This window comes from Stegodyphus dumicola, chromosome 10, assembly GCF_044657685.1.
Source record: "Stegodyphus dumicola isolate Sdum_Otavi_A_Nest chromosome 10, ASM4465768v1".
NCBI classification, from domain to species: Eukaryota; Metazoa; Arthropoda; class Arachnida; order Araneae; family Eresidae; genus Stegodyphus; species Stegodyphus dumicola.
This window is the reverse complement of record NC_140777.1, coordinates 136456898-136475001: the sequence shown is the minus strand read 5'-3', so window position 1 is coordinate 136475001 and position 18104 is coordinate 136456898. Positions and strand designations below refer to the sequence as shown.

The 18104-nt window shown below is 35.2% G+C and overlaps 1 protein-coding gene across 2 annotated transcripts in view; it reads right to left on the bottom strand.

Moving 5' to 3' along the window:
* Positions 1-18104, bottom strand: part of LOC118192073 (uncharacterized) — a 544392-nt gene that overhangs the window by 317683 nt on the left and 208605 nt on the right. For both annotated transcript variants that reach the window (XM_085825577.1, XM_085825578.1), the window contains exons 2-3: positions 17246-17963; positions 13427-13643 (exon numbers count right to left, since the gene is read on the bottom strand). In XM_085825577.1, coding sequence (XP_085681703.1) covers positions 13427-13643; positions 17246-17937 — 909 coding nt within the window. In that variant the 5' untranslated portion in view covers positions 17938-17963. The remainder of the gene's footprint in view (positions 1-13426; positions 13644-17245; positions 17964-18104) is intronic.

The following is an 18104-nucleotide window of genomic DNA, read 5'->3' as shown; positions in this document are numbered from 1 at the left end:
TGACGATAAAGTCGTAAATAAAAATGTATCGAAGAAGTTAATTCAGTTTATACTAACCTATTTGTTAAAAATGTAAATATTTAAATATAATTAAACGTGCTGTCTTTTCAAGTAGTTTCTTAAATGTCTTTTGTAGAAGGTATTACCACAAACTTTTCTCAGAAGTTCAGAAGTGGGATTTATTACTCGAACGTATCGTAATGTTGCCTGCTCTTCTGCTGGACTAGGTATGGAAGTACTTTGTTCTGTCTCTGTTACCGGATTCTGTCTCTGTTCTGTCTCTGTTACCAGACAGGAACCTCGTGGATTATATGAAGTGAGTGATTTTATCAGTTTTATTAACTATGAATCTAATTGATATACCAGGAATGGAAGATGTAGTGAAAAGTGAGAAAGCACATAAAATAAAATTATTACACAAAATAATACTTAACGAGTTTGGCGACGGGAATAATAGAAAAAGATTAAGACAATTTAGTGGTTTCTCATTAGCAGAGAATAGTAAAGAACTTGATGAAAAACTAGAAAAAATCAAACGCGATTTTCAGGCTTATGAATTCATTTCCATTACCAATGTTTTATGTACTGATAGCTCTGGCACACAAGATGACTTAAATTGTTTCTTATCTGAATAATGCAACCCGAATTGTTTCTTATCTGAATAATTTAGAATTGCTTAAAATTTAGATGAACGTGAAACTAAAGTGATTTAAAGAGTGAGGATGGTAGAGATAAAAATGAAATAGATGATAATGTTAGAAATGAAGACGAAACCCCCCTTCCCAAAAATGGGAATGACACTCTTAAGACGAAAAGAAAGACGCCTGAAGAAGAACGAGAAGATGCCTAAAGACGAAGAAACTGTGGTTAAAGACGTTAACTACTGTTCCCATGGCAGATGAAACTTAGACGAAAGGAAAGACGCCTGAAGAAGAATGAGAAGATACCTAAAGACGAAGAAACTGCGGTTAAAGACGTTAACTACTGTCTCTATGGCAGATGAAGCTGAGACGAAAGGAAAGACGCTTAACGACGAAAAAATAACGCCTGAAGAAGAATGAGAAGATGTCTAAAGACGAAGAAACTGCGGTTAAAGACGTTAACTACTGTTTCTATGGGAGATGAAGCTTGAAGACGATGTTTGCTCATTTTCTCATTCTTGAAACTGAAAGACAATCAGGTCTCTAAAAACAGTTAACTTTTATTTTTATTATCTTTCTTGTTTTGCTTTTGTCTTTTCTTTGTATTTGCAGTGTCGCCTGGAGGACCAGACGAGTGCAAGAGGGCCGAATGACGCAATGCCAATGTTGAATACCAGATGGCGTACAGATTGCTCATCGTATAATTCTTTTAATTTTTTTTCGTTTTGTCAGTTGGCAACTAGATGAGTTGGACTTTAGATGCAGTAAAATGAATGACGACGATGAAGACGTAAATAAACATGTATCGAAAACGTTAATTCAGATTATACTAACTTATTCGTTAAAAATGAAAAATACTTTAAATGTAATTAAACGTGCTGTACTTTCAAGTAGTTTCTTAGATGTCTTTTGTAGAAGGCATTACCACATACATATCAATCATTCGTATATAATTTGTATATTATTGACATATTTGAAGTATTAGCTTTGTTATATTGATATTTTTTTAAGTGACTTGGCATAGATCTGTACCCATGTTCTGAAGGCATTGAATTACTTTGCATATTTGTTGATGGATGTCTAATGTTGATTAGAATTGAATATGTGATGATCATGGTCGCCTTTTTCTCCACAAGTATACATATCTATGTTCAAAATTTTTCTGGCATACAAATGTGGGAGAAAGGGGCGATGCTCTGTTAGATAGTAATTGATATATGGTTTATTGAAATTTGATAGCTTATTTACTTTTGGGATTATTTCATGGAGACATATGCCTTGTAAAAGTGGTCCTATTCTTTCTGCTAAATTTATTTCACAGTTTTTCAACTTTTTCCTTAAAGGAAGATTTTGGCCATGGGATCTTGATAATTTCGCTTGTTGAGTTAGTATTTGAGTCTTTAGAAATAAAATCTGGTATTTCATTTGTAAGTTTTCTAGTAAGTAGAAGTTCTAGTAAGTAGAATTAACCAGTTATTTTATGTTTTGAATCTTTACTGTCACTTTTCTCTTCCGTTTCCTTCCGGAATGCAAATTTAGTTCGCCTGTATTTAAAGTGAGGTTTTTAAATTGTAAGACAGAGTATGTTCTGCCTCTCGAGGTTACGATACTAGGTTGCTAGGTAAAATAAGCTTTGCAGTCTTCGGCCTTGCATTATAATTGCCAATAGTTGATATCCACGCCAGTTATGCTTTGAACCAACGTTTCGTTAATCGACTTGTGTAGCACAACACACACAATCAAACACACACACACACGCACATACCTACCTTTTTTCTTGAAGAGTGACTTAGACAGTATCATTGGAGTATTAACTTGAAGATTTGTAGCTCGTTTTGCCAACCAATCAGCTCTTTCATTTCCTAGATCATCAGTGTAGTCGCGTACATGAAAAAATATGACATCAGCACCTTTGTTATTAAGGTATTTAAGAATGGCATGAGAAATGACAATTGATTTATTGAATGAGAAGATATTCTTAACAGAATATAAAGATGAAAGATAATCAGTACAAATAAGAAATTTAGCACTTAACGAATAGTTGTAAACATCCACTGAATTGACTGACTAATGCTCAGTTATTCGGCTTGGAAAACACTGCATTCATTCGAAATTCTAAAGAGTTCGTATTCCAATTCAGAAATGATGGAAAAAAGCTAATCCAGCTCGAGTATTAACTTTACTGCCATCTGTATAACAGACAACTGGGAAATCATCATCAACGGAATTGTCATAAAGGATAATTTGAATTGGCAAACGATCGGCAGGGTGAGGAAGATCTCAATACAAAACCTTGGTATCGAACATAAATTTGCTGATTGTGTCTTTAAACTTTTTGTCATTTAAAAAATGAAGATCAATGGGGGGGGGGGAATCCCCGAAATTGCGAAAGAATTGGCTTCATAGAAAATTGCTTTGTAGCTACGCACAACTCGCACAACTCAAGATTCTTCTTCGAATTCTACGAAGTATACGAGAATTAATCCTCTTTTCTAAAGTTGTTACTCATACTCTAGAAGCATAGCAAATAAAGGGGACTATACTCTGCTTATAAATCATATCAATAACATTGGATTTTAAACCAAAATATTGCAAGAGACCGGATTGTATATTTTCACACTTATTGAATAAATAAATAATATAATTTTTTCAGCAAAACTTATGATCAAGAATAATGCCTAAATATTTAATTTCATTCACCGTTTCCAATAAGTTATTATCCAAATACAATTGTTGGTTTATATACTTGACTTGCTTTCTTTCAATTATCATAACTTTAGATTTATTAGGATTGAATTCCAGATTCTATTCTCTGGACCATTCGGAAATTATATTAAGGGCCGTATTAAAGAGAGTACTGGGACACTTCTTTTGAAAACGAATTAGTAGATTATCAGCAAAAGCAATTGTTTTACAACTCTGACAATGTGAGGTTCTATTGAGTAGATAAATCATAATTAAATTCCACAGTAAGGGTCCAGAAAACCGAGCCTTGAGAGCAAGTGCGGGAGGAAGAAATATTGCCAAGGAAGAGCAATTCACATATGTCATACAGGACATTTTTAATAAGGACAAAAATATTACATGGAATACCCAATTTTCTTAAAAAGGCAAGTATTTCAGGCCACTAGGCGTGGTCTAAAGCACTTTTGATATCAAGGAACACTAAAACTGTGCGTACATTTCTCTTCTTTCATACACTATGTCTTTTAAGTGCAGAAGAGCATTTTCAGACAAAGCTCCTCAAAATGTCGCGAATAAATGGTATATTTTTATGACAGTAATTGAAAAACAACTTCCTCACTTTGTACCTAGATTCGTTTTCTTCCAATATACATCCAACCCGAAATCGGACACCTTAAAAGCTGGCAGTAATTTTCATGTGTAATGAATACGAAAGACACCCTTCTACACGAATTTTACGTCCATAACGCTGAGAGGGTTAAGAAATACAAAATAATTTTCAGCACATTATTAGGATTGAAATGATATTAAAACCTCATCGATATTTTCTTCGTTTTTATTAAATATATTTATAGCTCGGATTTCGGTCATGTTTAACTCCTTATCAGTGATTTCATATTATTGTCTAATATTTATTTAAAAGAAAATAATATCTTTACGACTATGAAAGCGGAATGTAGCCACAAACTTTCTTTAAATAAATTGTAGAGATTTATATTTATTTTGAATAACCAGTTAAGTTGCACATTCTTTCCTAAAGCTTTCACTCCCCTAACTGTCAATGCCAGAATATTTAAATTTGGTAGCGCGCGTGAAGAAATGCAAATACTACCTTGAGAAGAAAAAGTTTGAATACTGAGTTCTAGAAGGGAAAATTAGAGAGTGTGGGCATGCACTGCACCTTGGTAGCTTGAGCCTTCTGGTTCTGCATTTATTGCTGGTTGAAGTGGAGTAGCAGCTATTACTTTGCTGCCATGGGACTTCAACGCGGTTTTAGGTAACAGGATTATCTCAGCCCTGGGGAAAACTCTACTGTTTTGTTGATATCTTTGACATATTTTTAGTTTAGTTCTTGTTAGCTGAGTTACTGCTCGAGCTAGGCGTAATTTCGTAGCGTCAAGTCGACGCATTGTGAATTTTGAAGAGTTTTAACAAAGAGTTCTTTTAATCCTTCTCTTGTCTGGTTCATGCACGTACTTCAGCTGTCACACCGTAAGATAAACAAGTAGATATTACAAAATATGCGAAATAGACGTAATTAGCGAAAATTCAAACAGAAGGAAAAAATTCCTTAATTAGGGACTTCTAAAATTAGGTTAGGGAGCATGCTAATGGATTTTTACATAACTTTCAAAATGAAAAGGTTTAAAATCCCGCATCGCTACCGAATAAATCGTATTTAGCTTGAAAATGCTCTTTATGCTTTCGTTGAAAGAGCAGACACAATCCCGCTCTCCTCTATCATGAGCTTAATGCAGACCCTTCCGCATTTTAGGGGCTCTTTGAGGGGCGGAAAAATGGAGGCGTAAGATGGAAACAGAATTCCCTCTGATGATTTTCTAAGCGGCTTATTGAGATATAAATATGTCGCATCGAAAATTTAGTCTTAAAAATGATTCAGAGAAATTCCAGGAAACAATCTATAGAAGAGCAATTCATTAATGCATGTATGCGAATTGTCGCTGTCTTCGAAGATGAGAAAACTTTACTTTTGAAGAAGCGATGCTTTCCCATTCGGTATTATTTTAAAAGAGAATTAATAATAATAATCAAAGAGTGTATTTCAGAAGTTAATGTGGGAGAAAGTTTAGATTTAAATATAGAATTATGTGCTTTAACGATAATTTTTTGAGAGATGGCATTCCTTTGACTTCGGTTTTTTTTTTCAAATATAGGAGCTAATTCTCAAAATAAAATTTTCCCCTTTTAAGAATACATGAATAATTTTATTCTGAATGACTTTTGTTTACCGTAACCAATCATATTTGGATACTTATATTTCTAACTTTTTTGAATCTGCGAATAGTTTCATCGTTTACTCTAATTTTTTTTCTCGTCATTTTACAGATACAAAAATATATGATATACGAAAAGGTATGAAAATTGAAACTATAGTTCTAAGATTCTTATCGTGAGAGCCCTAAAACTAATTCTTAACAGGGACTACATTTCACAAGAATTTCTTTTCCCAATGGTGGGCACTTGCCTATAACGGTATTGGCCACTCCTAAGGCCAGAAGTGGTGGACATTTTATTGTGGAGGCATCTAATAGGTAACCACCGTTACCCCCTATGAAGGGACAGACTATTTTACATCCATGTCTTTTCCAGGATTCGACCCGGGCCCTTTGGTATCGCAGCCAGGCTTCTCTAACCACTATACCGTCTGGGCGACCCGCAAGAAAAATTATATTATACACTAGCTTCCAAAATTTAAGCATGTAATACAAATTAGGAATATTTGAAAAAGTAATTGAATTTGAGGAGCTCAGAATTTCTGCGAATTCAAATGGCAGTATGCAAATATTGTATGCTACAAGCAATAATGACTGTTTATCCGACTGATGCACTAATTAGGCAGTTGATGAAGATGCCAGCATTCTGAAGGGTTTAAAATGGTTAATTTAAATGTTGATATGAAGTGTTTATAACATTCTTGGATAATTTTCTATAATATTCGTCTTTCTATGGTTAAAAGAAGACTAGTAGAAGATACTGAGCGGTCAATGACTTTTCTTTGGCGTTGATCACTTGGGGATGTGGTAACAATTCGAAGCAGCAAGTCAAACAGTTGTCCGGTGACCTGTGTCCGATGGCCCAAGGGTTAGCAACTAGTTAAGCAGAATTGACGAGTGACCTCCACAATTGTTATATCCGTGGAAATGGCCGAAATGTGACGCCATCATGTAATTTACGAAAATTAAATATTGTTTTCATCTTTGTACACAGTGCTTGTTTTCTTTAATACATAACACATTTGTTACTTTTTGTGCAACCTGGTATTAATCAGCTTTTAACTTTTCTACTTTTGTTGATTTTACGGCCATGCTCTTAATTTTTTGAAGCCGTTGTATGTATATATGCATATAAATATAGGCTCTTTCTTCTCACCATAAATTAATATTTAAATTTTGAGGGAAAAATAGGAAACAAATTATATATATGAAATGCAAAGAAACTCTTTTATACAAAGATATCGTTTTCATTAGCTAATAAGTAATAACGTATCGGTGTACATTATTTTTGGTATACTTTTCTTTACTGTGTAAGGATTATGTTAATTTTATTAACAGTTAAATTTTAAAGTTCCTTTCCTGTCAAATTCTTAATTTCAACTTCCAACTTTCGTCCAGAACGTAGTTTTTGGATCTTGATGAATATTTAACGAGGAGGAGCTGTATTTAAACCACGAAGTTACTTTCAGAGTCAGAGAGAATCAGAGTTTCTGATTTACGCGCGTCTGCCTTTTTGGCCACTCTCTCTCTCTCAAAGCTGTTATTACGCTCGGCCGTACTCAGGCCCTTGCTAAGCTTCGTAGTCAAATAAGTTAAGGGGCCAACTCGATTTGAACCTTAATAGCTTCGGCTATATTTCTTTAGTTAATCTTAGATTTAGTTTAATTTTTAGTCTCTTAAGTTCAAGCCCAAGTCTCGGCTTTGTTTGTACACTCCCAGGTGGAGTTTTGTTAAATCTTATTGGAATAATAAAGGGTTAGTTACCTTTCTATCTTGTTGTTTCTTGTCACCCGAACTTAAGCGATTATTCGCTGTCTAGTTCTTAAGACTCGTCACTTTCTACAATAACAGTGAAAGTCTTACAACTGTATGCAATAATGAGTTGTCACTAAGAGAATAACTGTCTACAAATGCACTTTACTCTTCTTTTGGAGATCTCACATGCTACGATTTTTCTCAGATACTTGGACTTTAACTGTGCTTTCAGATGATACGTGAAAATTTGAGTTTTGTGGGTAATAGCTATCTCTATTATAATGCTAGATATAAAGCATTTTTTCTGACAAATGTTCTTGCATTTTTTATAATTCGATAATCTTGTCCTTTAATCCAACATGCAGTATATTTCTTTGAATAGCTAAACTTTATAATTTTTAAATTGAGTATCTTATATGTTCTGCAGGAGCAAGCATTAACAATTATCATACATTTATCTCATAAAGTATGGACTGTCTCTTTTAGCGTAGAAACCACTGAAATAGAAAATTTTAAATACACGTAACCAAAACCAACAAGAATTGTTCTTGGATTTGGTTTCTGATGTCACAGCGATGATAACAAACGTGATTTCAAAATGCCTTTATGCGTATAGTAAGTAAAGTATCCAATCATATAAGGGCCCACCAGCGGCCGAGCGGTAAAGTCGCTGAACACTGGTAGTTCGGTCCGAGGCTCGAATCCCGCGAACGGGCTGGCTGCATGGGCGTTTTCGTGGTTTTCCCCATATGTAACGTGTATAAGAGCCAGTTTCCCTTAGAAAGTCCTCCACGAAAGGTATCCCTCCCCTTAGGCAGATAGCCCTAGTGTGCTTTGCCATAACTAAATACACCGCACACCACCACCGCACCAATCATATAAGAAGCTATAGAGAAACTTAAATAAAAAAATTGTTATCTAATATTCTTCTATGTTAAAAACAAATTTAAAATATAGCGAATATATGAAAATATTTATTTCCTTTGATTACATTAAATAATGTTTCAAAAAGGTCGCCAGACCGTTTAGCCACACGGAATGCCGTCCCGAAGGGCCGAGGTTCGAATACCGGAGAAAGTATGGATGTTTGTAAATGTATAGTGTCTGTGCAACATGGGAACACTCTAACTATGTGGCGAGCCGAAACTCCTCTCGAGAGGTTCGTGGTAGATGATTAGAAGTGAAAGACCTTCGGGCTCTTCCCCCCAGGGGTGCTCTTTCACAAAATTGGCAGGTGGAACTGAGCTATGTGTATGGTGCACAAGGCTTTTGCCAACGATTGGCTCATTTGTCTCCTTGCCGCTATGAATATGTGGGCTGGTCAGAAGAAGCTGACCTTTGTCAAATAAGTGAGTTTGGTAACAATAACAATTTCAAAAACTGTTACACATTCATTGAGATTTAGAAAGATTCCTAAATTTTTGAGCGCCTTATTATAGGAAAATCGCTAATTGTAATATTTTTAGGTATTTTCGCCGTTCTTTCCGCAAGGCTATCGTGGTATAACTGGAAGCACACTCGAAGCGTGGAGGTCCGGAATTCGAATCCAGGCTATGGCATTGCAAATTTTTCACGTCTCCAGCATCGATATAACCTAGTGACGCTACAATATGAATATTATATTCCTAATTGTTCAGAGTGGCACCTTGTTCCTTAGCTATCAGTTTGCACATAGATTACAAAAACAGCATTTCTTACTTTTCTATGGAAAACATCTCCCATTCCTTTCGTGGTATTACTTTTCATAGGCCATTACTTCTTTGTGATCGAGAGTATAAAACTCCCTTTCATGCAGTCCTAAAGCACATCAATTCATTTGTGAGACAACAAAGCCGATATTTTGTACCACTCTTCTTTTCTATTTCTTTTTTGAATTTATTCATAGGTGTTACATTGTTGCGCATTGCATTGTCTTAATGGAATTTAAATTATTTTGCAGTATGGGGATACAAAGGTAGAGTCAGTTATGGTCATATATATTTTACTAAAACTTTCTCTAGATTAATGAAACCAAGAATGTCTTTTATGATTACAAATTGGTTGCACAATTATTTAAATAATTCTATATAGTTATCAGGTTCTTTCTTCTTTCTGTATTCCTCATCAAAATGCAAATTAGCTTGTAGGTTTGCTGAGGCTAAAGCTTTTGGATTGTCAGAGAGAGAGTTTCTAGCACTCGCGTAGCGTGATTAACTTTGTGCCAGTCCTAGCTAAATCTAACTATCCCGGCCTTCCTTTCTCCCGCAGAAGATATTTTAAACTTATCCGCTTTTAAAAAATCTCTGAACCAGCTTTAGCTCAGTTTTTAACTATGCAGCGCAGTCTTAGGCTACTGATCAAAGTTTAAAGTATTTTCACTGTTTTTTTGCTTAATTTGCGTAGCCACAAACTGGTTCGTTGAAAGTTAAATAAAAGGTTGTTTAGAACCTTTGTAAGTCTCGTCATGCTCTTTCAGACATAGCTAGAACTCGCTGCCTATCTAGTAAGATTATAGGACTAAAGTGCCAGTATTAAACTACTTATAAACTTATATAGTGGCAACGAATTTCCATTTTTCAGGCGATAAATGAGTTTAATAAATAATTCTACTTCCGATCTTACGCTTTGCTACATGTGCCACGTGAAAGCAATAAACATTGCATGCTTTTTTTTTTGAAATATTTGCAGAAATTTTAAAATTTTAATGATATTATTCATTGAATAAGTAGGTCTTATTTTAGAAGCATACATTTAATTTTTATAATGACTTTTGAAATATGTACCTTTTACAGATAAACTTCTAGAATCTGTTTTTCTCATTTATAGTTGGTTTCGGCTTCGAATCTCAAAGGAGACATGGATTTTTTAAGTGTATTTTTAAGTGTATAATGTCTGTGCGGCATAGGGGACTTCAAAGTACTCCGCGAGCCGAAAGTTCCGGTTTAATGGTAGGGGAAGGAGGATAGGAGAACCTTGGGCAGTCTAGCGGGGTTTTCTCTACAAAAATTGGGCGGAGATTAACAGCTAGTGCTGCAGGGCTACAATTGTACAGTCAATGGTGAATTTTTAATGTCACGTCCCACTTGTATCTGTAGAAAGCAGAAACTGTAAACTTTTTTCTTTGTTACTGAATAAATAATATTGCTTATTTTTTGATTTAACGCTTGGGTCCAAGATTCCTATAATGTTTCTGATTAAAACAAATATTCTATTAAAAAGTATTTACTTGAACTATTTTGAGCTTATAATATGTTTTATTGCTAAAGGCTATAATTTATCTCCCAGTTTACTTGCATACTTTCAAATAAATAGTTTTGAGACTGTATAACTCCGTACAATTTCTAGTGGAGTTATACTATTTCAATGAAACCATACTCTGCACAATACATATATTATTGAAATGGAAATTAGAGAACTCATGTTATTAAATCTTAATTTTCAAAGCATATAATTCGTTTAATGAATTCGACGAGTGCAGTAAATTTTTCTCATTAATTTAAAATATTCTTTTATGTTAGCTAAACCATAGTCCTGATAATAAAGCAGAATGAAAGCATGCGAAATATTCCATAGTTTGTGTTATCCAAATACGAATCCAAATATTCCGTGATCCGATATGAATAAATACTTAAATTTTGTCCGAAATCTAAAGAGCCTTCTAATACCTTGCGAGGCATTCAGTTTAGTTTACCTCATGATGAATGAAATGATGCAAAGGCTTGACGGATTTGAATAGAATATATTCATCATAACGCCAGGTTAGATCCAATATGAATGTATAGTAGAGTTTGGGTCAAACTGATATACATATTCGTTTTAAAATCTTTAACCGACTCCCTTGGATGAAAATTTAAGCATTCAGAAATTAGGTAGTCAGTTTTAGTCTACATGATCATTAAGTCCAAAAATATTTTCATGAAACTGAAATTATTCTGAGATATGGGCGGGGTTCTGAATAAATTTTAATTGATAAAAAATGGAGCTTCAATGTACGCTATGCAATTCATATCTAAACACTTTTGAGACATAGCTTATCAGAACTGCAACTAAATGAAAACTAATATCTTTACACCAGTGTGAAAATGTTATAACAATGGCCTTTTCCTAATTAAACACTAAAATCATGTTTAAAACCTGACATTCATTTAAATGTAATCATAATGAAATTGTGTTTCTGGATTTTTCAAGTAGAAAAGATGATGTCGCTCAAGTCACAGTCCATTGTCCATGAAATGAACACCAGCAGTTGTAAAAGAAAAGCTTCTGGTTTCAACATAATATTACGGAGTCTCAAGATGACAAATTCTTTTAAAAATAAAATAAAAACAAAAATGAGTAGAAAACAAAAAGCATAAACGTAAAAAGAAAAAAAAAAAGAAAACTTCTGTACTAGCAAGTTCTTGATATATTTAATTTATTATTCACAGTAATTTTGCTAATATTAATGATAAATTAAATAGAGTAAGAATTAAAGGCTTAAGTATTTTATTTTATCGCTTAGATATATTAAAAATAAATTGAGAATTTAAATTATTAAGAAGTAAGTTTATTGTTTAAAATCGCAAAGTATATAAGTATTTTGAACAGTTTTTGATTAATTAAATATGAATTTAAACTGATGACCTATGCTTTGGCGGATGGCAGTACTTTTAAAAATAAATGTGAGTGTGTCTACGTGCAAGATAAACTAAAGGTTTTGAATCTTCTCCAAGGAAAATACAGGTAATGACAATTTTCGCTATTGCAATCGCAATATCAAATGTTGCTATTGCGATTGCAGTGGATGATATTGCACAATAGCATATGTAATGTAACATAATAAAGGTAACGACTCAAAAAATTTCGAAATATTCTTATTTTTATGTATTAAGTATATATATAAATAAGACGTTTATCAGTAATCATAAATCAATAATGATAGTTACCATCTCGTCTGTACTTGCAAATCATAGCTCTGCTTCATAGCTTTCTGATTACTTATGTACTGGCCTTATAATGTCAAAATTTATTTCAGCCTTAAATGGGCTTAACATTTAGAGAAAGGCTAAGTAATGATTATCAGAAACGATGGAAAATAAATCTTTGATTAAGAAAACTAACATTTTTCTCCACAGAAAGTTTCAAATTATTACTCCAAAGGGACTTTGTCCCTGAACGACTATTGTTTCCATTTTGAGATTTTGCGTTGCCTCACTATAAATGTCCGTTTCACTTTTCAAACTGTTGCCACCCAATGTTTGAGTCCTGCATTATATTTGAAAAAATTAAATAATGCAAAATATGCATAAAAGTGTGTATATTTCTCGCATTGTGATAAAACAACGGTACATAGAGCCATCGAATTTTGAATGACGTAATCCTCCTACGAATATGGACATGTGGAAGACCACATTTGAAATTTGGAATTTGTTTTATTATCGATTTCATATTTTGTAAACTTTTAACGAATTTTTTATTAACAAACTCAAGGATTTCAAAGCGAGCAATGGCAACACTCTACGGAGAAAAAAACCTTTTTATCTCCAGCGCGCGGAACTGTGTATCGGAAATTCTAAAGATAGGCTCATTTTAAAATTATTTTGCGACTTTGCTATTGAAATGAATTTTATAGTTTAAGTGCAAAGAACATGATATTTAATAAATAAAGACAACACACAAAAACGTTAAAAAAACACGCCCCTTTGGACGTAATTTAATATCTGAAACCTTTCAGATTTTTTTTAAATTTTAAATCGTTCAGTTAGTTATCATACTGGTAATAAATTTCTCACCAATGCCATTCTCTTATTTCTTACTTAAAAACTGGTCTCCTTTCAAGCTGCATTGTTCTGTATATAAAAAAATTCAGTGTATTTTTACCAGATTGAGCAGTTTGCCCTCAGAAAAGTATAATAGAGGTGTTGAAAGAATTATATGTATGTGCAAGCGAATATAATACATTTGCATGAAGGCGAAGCTTATCTATATCTAGAACTGAACCGATGAGTTTATTGATTGAGCAAATCACTAATTTAATTCCATTACACAGTAGCGATTGCTTATGAGATAAGAATGTGGCGGAAAATAATATGAAAAATTCAGATCCATCTTTCAGTGCAACGAGAATCGGAAATAAAAATGGGAAAAACTCACCTTTAACTTTCCTGCGAAAGGAATTTTATCGATCCTTTCCACGCGGGCTCCCCCACCGGTCCGCTGGCCAATCTCCTGCGGAAACTCGGCAAATCCTCCAAGGGGGTGCCGCTCGCCATGCGTTACCACGCTGCCATAGTGGTACTGGGAGTGAGGTTTTGTAGCCCTGAAAGGCACCCGACCGATACCCGTGCTGTCTCTCCATTGATTTCGGTACCTGAAAATGATAAAGTTTCAGTGTATCTATTATGAAAGTCACAAAATGATAAGCTAGTATTATTAGAGGTATTTGTATTGGTTTATTGGGTTCTTTTACACATTATTTTTGTATTTTATGTTTCCACACTCTTTAGATATTAAGTAACCGATTTATTGTTCATCAGCATATCTAAACGGAGTCTTCTAAGAAATAAGCCGAATTAGATATTTACGTAAGAAAATCTAATGATAGTTTACAATTAATATTTTATTGCATAATTTTCTTAAACAAATATGCCCGAATTTTATATGAAAGAATTTGTTATTTTCTACCTTGTAGGGTTTATATTTATTTTAACTAACATTTATTTTAAGTTTAAACTATCTTTCCTGTCAAGCCTTACTTTCCCCTGGAACTGCCAATGCCAGAATATGTAAATTTTAGTAGAACGCACAAGGATTCAAATTATCAGCTGAAGTATTCTGATTTAAATAGGAAGGAAACAAGTTCGGTGTGTGATATTCTTACTTCACGAGCGCGGAGGTAGTTAGCGAGAAATTGAAGAACCCAGTGTTTCGGCCTATGTGCTTGGCGGGAAGTAGTGTTAATCGTCCAAGTGAGCTTCAAGTCTGCTGAATTAGCAGCGGTATTGTAAAACGCGGTGAGTTAGTTATTTTAGAGAGCCTCGTAGTTAGAGTCTTGTCTTTAAGTTCTTTTCAGGTTATTATTTTTATTTGACCGCCGAGTTGGCGCCGTCTGTAAGCGTCAAGAGCACGCAATTGTAATTTATTACGTGGAATAAAAAGGGACTTAAACCCTTTACAAGACTCTGTGTTTTATCCTGTTTTCACAGTCACCCCTTGGTTGCGTGCAAGTTGGAGGCGCGCAACGTTACAACCTAAATAAATTAAATGTTTTATATCAGCATCAGCATATGAACGCTTTGTTTCCCAAGAAGTTTAAATCTAGTTTTTGAGATTTCGGGTTGACAGTAGAAATGGCTTATAGTGTTTATATTCAGCTGTAATATGGTTGGTAAGGATACGAGTTCGAAATAACAGGTCCGTGACACTTAGCCGACAACCACTTAGCCGACGGGGCACTTAACCGACACCAGTTAGCCAACAGGGCATTTAACCGACGCGGACACTTAGCCGACAGGTCATTTAGCCGACAAGGACACTTAGCCGACAGGACATTTGGCCGACATAGAGAATTAGCCGTCAGGACATTTATCTACGCGACACTTAACTGAGCGCCGCTTAAGATAAACACTGACATGACTTAGTTGTGAAAGTCTTACAGTGTTAATAGCCATCCTGGCAGAAGGGAATATTCCCTCCTTGTAAAAATATAAATATAAATATTACATGGGCATACAAGGCCTGTGTATAAGCATAAATATGTTGATTACAAACATTGTCTTGTACAAGTTACATATGATAGTTACATAAAATCATGACAGCTATGTGTACATTTAAACATTATCTGAATTCACATTTACAATACTTTTACTGAGATAATCAAAGTAAACTTGTAATTCATTTGCACATTGACTGGATTTTCAATATCATTTAAACTGCTTTACAATATTATTTTTATCAAGTGCATACAGACTGGATAGTAATATGCTTACATTACAATAGTTTTGCTCTTACAGCCCTGTTACTATTCTACGGGGTGAGCTATTTTTCAAGTGCTGATTTTCATTTGTTGTAGTATTTTGAATTGCTATTAAAATTATGCTGCGAAGATAAAATTCTCAAGGGAGGGAGAGAATTTCTTAGTACCTTGCTGAACATAGCCTGATTACCTCCTCTATTTTAGTTTTCGTCTGCTTGTTGCCGCAGGTATTCTCCGCCCATTGCGGCCAGTATTCACTGCGTGGCATTTTTAAATGCAGTACATACAACGGAGCACAAACTCAATTCTACACTGCCCATGGTCCCTTTCCACATTATCTTAAGAGATTCGGCAAACGAGCATCAGAATTGTGTGAATGTGGTGCGGTAGGTGATGCAGATCACTTCCTCTTCAACTGCCCGCGGGACACTTAACTGCCAAGACATTTAGTCAACAGGTCACTAAGCTTAAACTTACTATGAATTAAATAATTTCTCGATTTATCCATATTTTCACGATGAAATATCCAAAATTAATTTTACTGATAGGTGATTTTTTTACCTATCAGTAAAATTCATTTTTCAATTCTTAAAGATCTCATATGTGCTTTTAATCATTGGGACAATTTAGAATTGTATCGTATTAGAATAATATATAGAATTGTATTTAGATATGTATCGTGCTGTTTGTATATATTGGCCAAATTGAAAAAGCGCTGAAATTTCTCGTCAGGGAATATGAATTAAATTTCGAAAGGAAAATCGAATTTTTTTTAGCTAAGTACGGTGGTGACTTAATTACATTTGTGATCTTCAAAAATTATCCGTAAAGCTTCTTCATTTAATCAGCTGGGTTCCTTTGAACACTTTCACATCATTAATAATTCTTCTTGTTTAATTAATTATATTAATTTTCCAATCTCGCTCTTCCAAATGCTTTCAAATTCCTGATACTTTTACGTTTGATTACTATTTTACTCAATACATCATGTTACATTATTACAAAATCGTTTCGCTCCTCCCACTAATGAAATTTCCTTTCCCTGTCATGAAAATATGAATAATGCAAAAAAAATATTGTTATTCTTGAATTATACTTTTTAGACTGGCTATATATTAAGTGAAACGGTCACTCTATTTCTATTAGGCCTAGCAGTGGCTTAGCGGTAGAACACTGACAGTTCGGTCCGAATTTCGAATCCCGCGAACGGACAGCTGCATGGGTGTTTTCGTAGTTTTCCCCATGTATACGAGCCAGTTTTCCTTAGAAAGTCCTCCACGAAGGTATCCCTCCCGTTCGGCAGATAACCCTCTGGCTTTGACGTAATTACATAAACGAAACCTACTTTTGTTAGGTGGCCGCTGTGCCGGAGGCATATCCCAGATTAATAAATATGTGATGCCTAACCTGTAACTAGCATTCTGAGCGTGTAAATAGTATTTTAGGTAACAAAAGTAGTTCCAGTGTGGCGAGGAGTAGGGCGAATCACTCTACTTCCTGACAGGGAAAGGAAATCTCATCAGTGGGAGGAGCGAAACGACTTTATACGGGAATGAATGTAGTGTGATGTGTTGAGCAAAGTACTAGTAATGAAATGAGAAAGTATTAAAAATTTAAAAGCATGGGGAAGAGCGAGACTCATTGTCGGCTTAATGTCATGTCGGCTAACTGTCCGTGTCGGCGAAGTGTCCTGTCGGCTAAGTGTGCTTGTCGGCTAAGTGTCCGTGTCGGCTAAATGTCCTGTCGGCTAACTATCCTTGTCGGCTAAGTGTCCGTGTCGGCTAAATGTCCTGTCGGCTAAGTGTCCATGTCGGCTAAGTGTCCTGTCGGCTAAATATCTTGACGGCTAAATGGTGTCGATTAAGTGTCCTGTTGGCTAAGTACTTGTCTGCTAAGTGTCCGCTACCGCGAAATAACTGCAAAACCTTAATTTCACAGAGTTCTAAAAAGCGGATTTATACCTCATGGAAATCAAAGATTTTAAGATTGTAACTTACCTACTCCGGAAATCTGGCGGTCTCCTGGTCCTAGCTCTAAAGCGATCCCTCTCTTCAGGTGAATGTACCACAGTTCCGTACACACCAAGAGATTCTTCAGGTAAGGAACTATCTGCAAATCTTCCTGGAATACGACGGGTTCCACTCATTAACTTCGGTCCCTGAAAATCATCAAACTCATGGAAACCTAAAGTTTCAGAATTGCTCAGCACTCTGTTGGGACCGTACAGCTCATTGGGATCCTGCACAATTTCCCCGAATTGTCCTTTAGGGGAATGGACGAAGTCTGTCTTGCGTTGGAAGACGGTATCTTTGCTTGCGCTGGAAGACTTGGCCGCACTGTAGGGGTTGGGATCCGGGTATTTGCTGGGTCTCCTCCTCCCACCCCCGTATCGCATCGCGCTAGTCGTAAAAGGGTCCTGCATTTTCGGAATTTCATTCGTGAACTCCATTTGTCTGCCCATCCGCCTCATATGCCGCCACATGGAACGGAGTTCTGAACAAGACGGCTCTCTCTCTTGCGATGGCAACACTTCCATCTGTCTACGGGTTACTGGTGGCAAAGCCACTGCGACGGGAGAGTGCTGGAGCAGTAGGTGATGGCCACCCGTCGGGATTGGAAAGGATGTAGAGGCCATTGTACTCGAGATGGCGTAACAGCACAATAACCACGCAATGACGTGTATGTGCATTTTGAGGTGTTGATAAAAGGCTGAATCTGAAAAGGAAAAAATAAAAACGTTTCAGCAAATTGAAATTTTTACTAAATTACATCTTTTAAAACTAGGCCTTTATCTCCACTTGCATTAAATATTTACTACTCTTAGACAAATGAAGAGTTATACATTATTCTAAATAA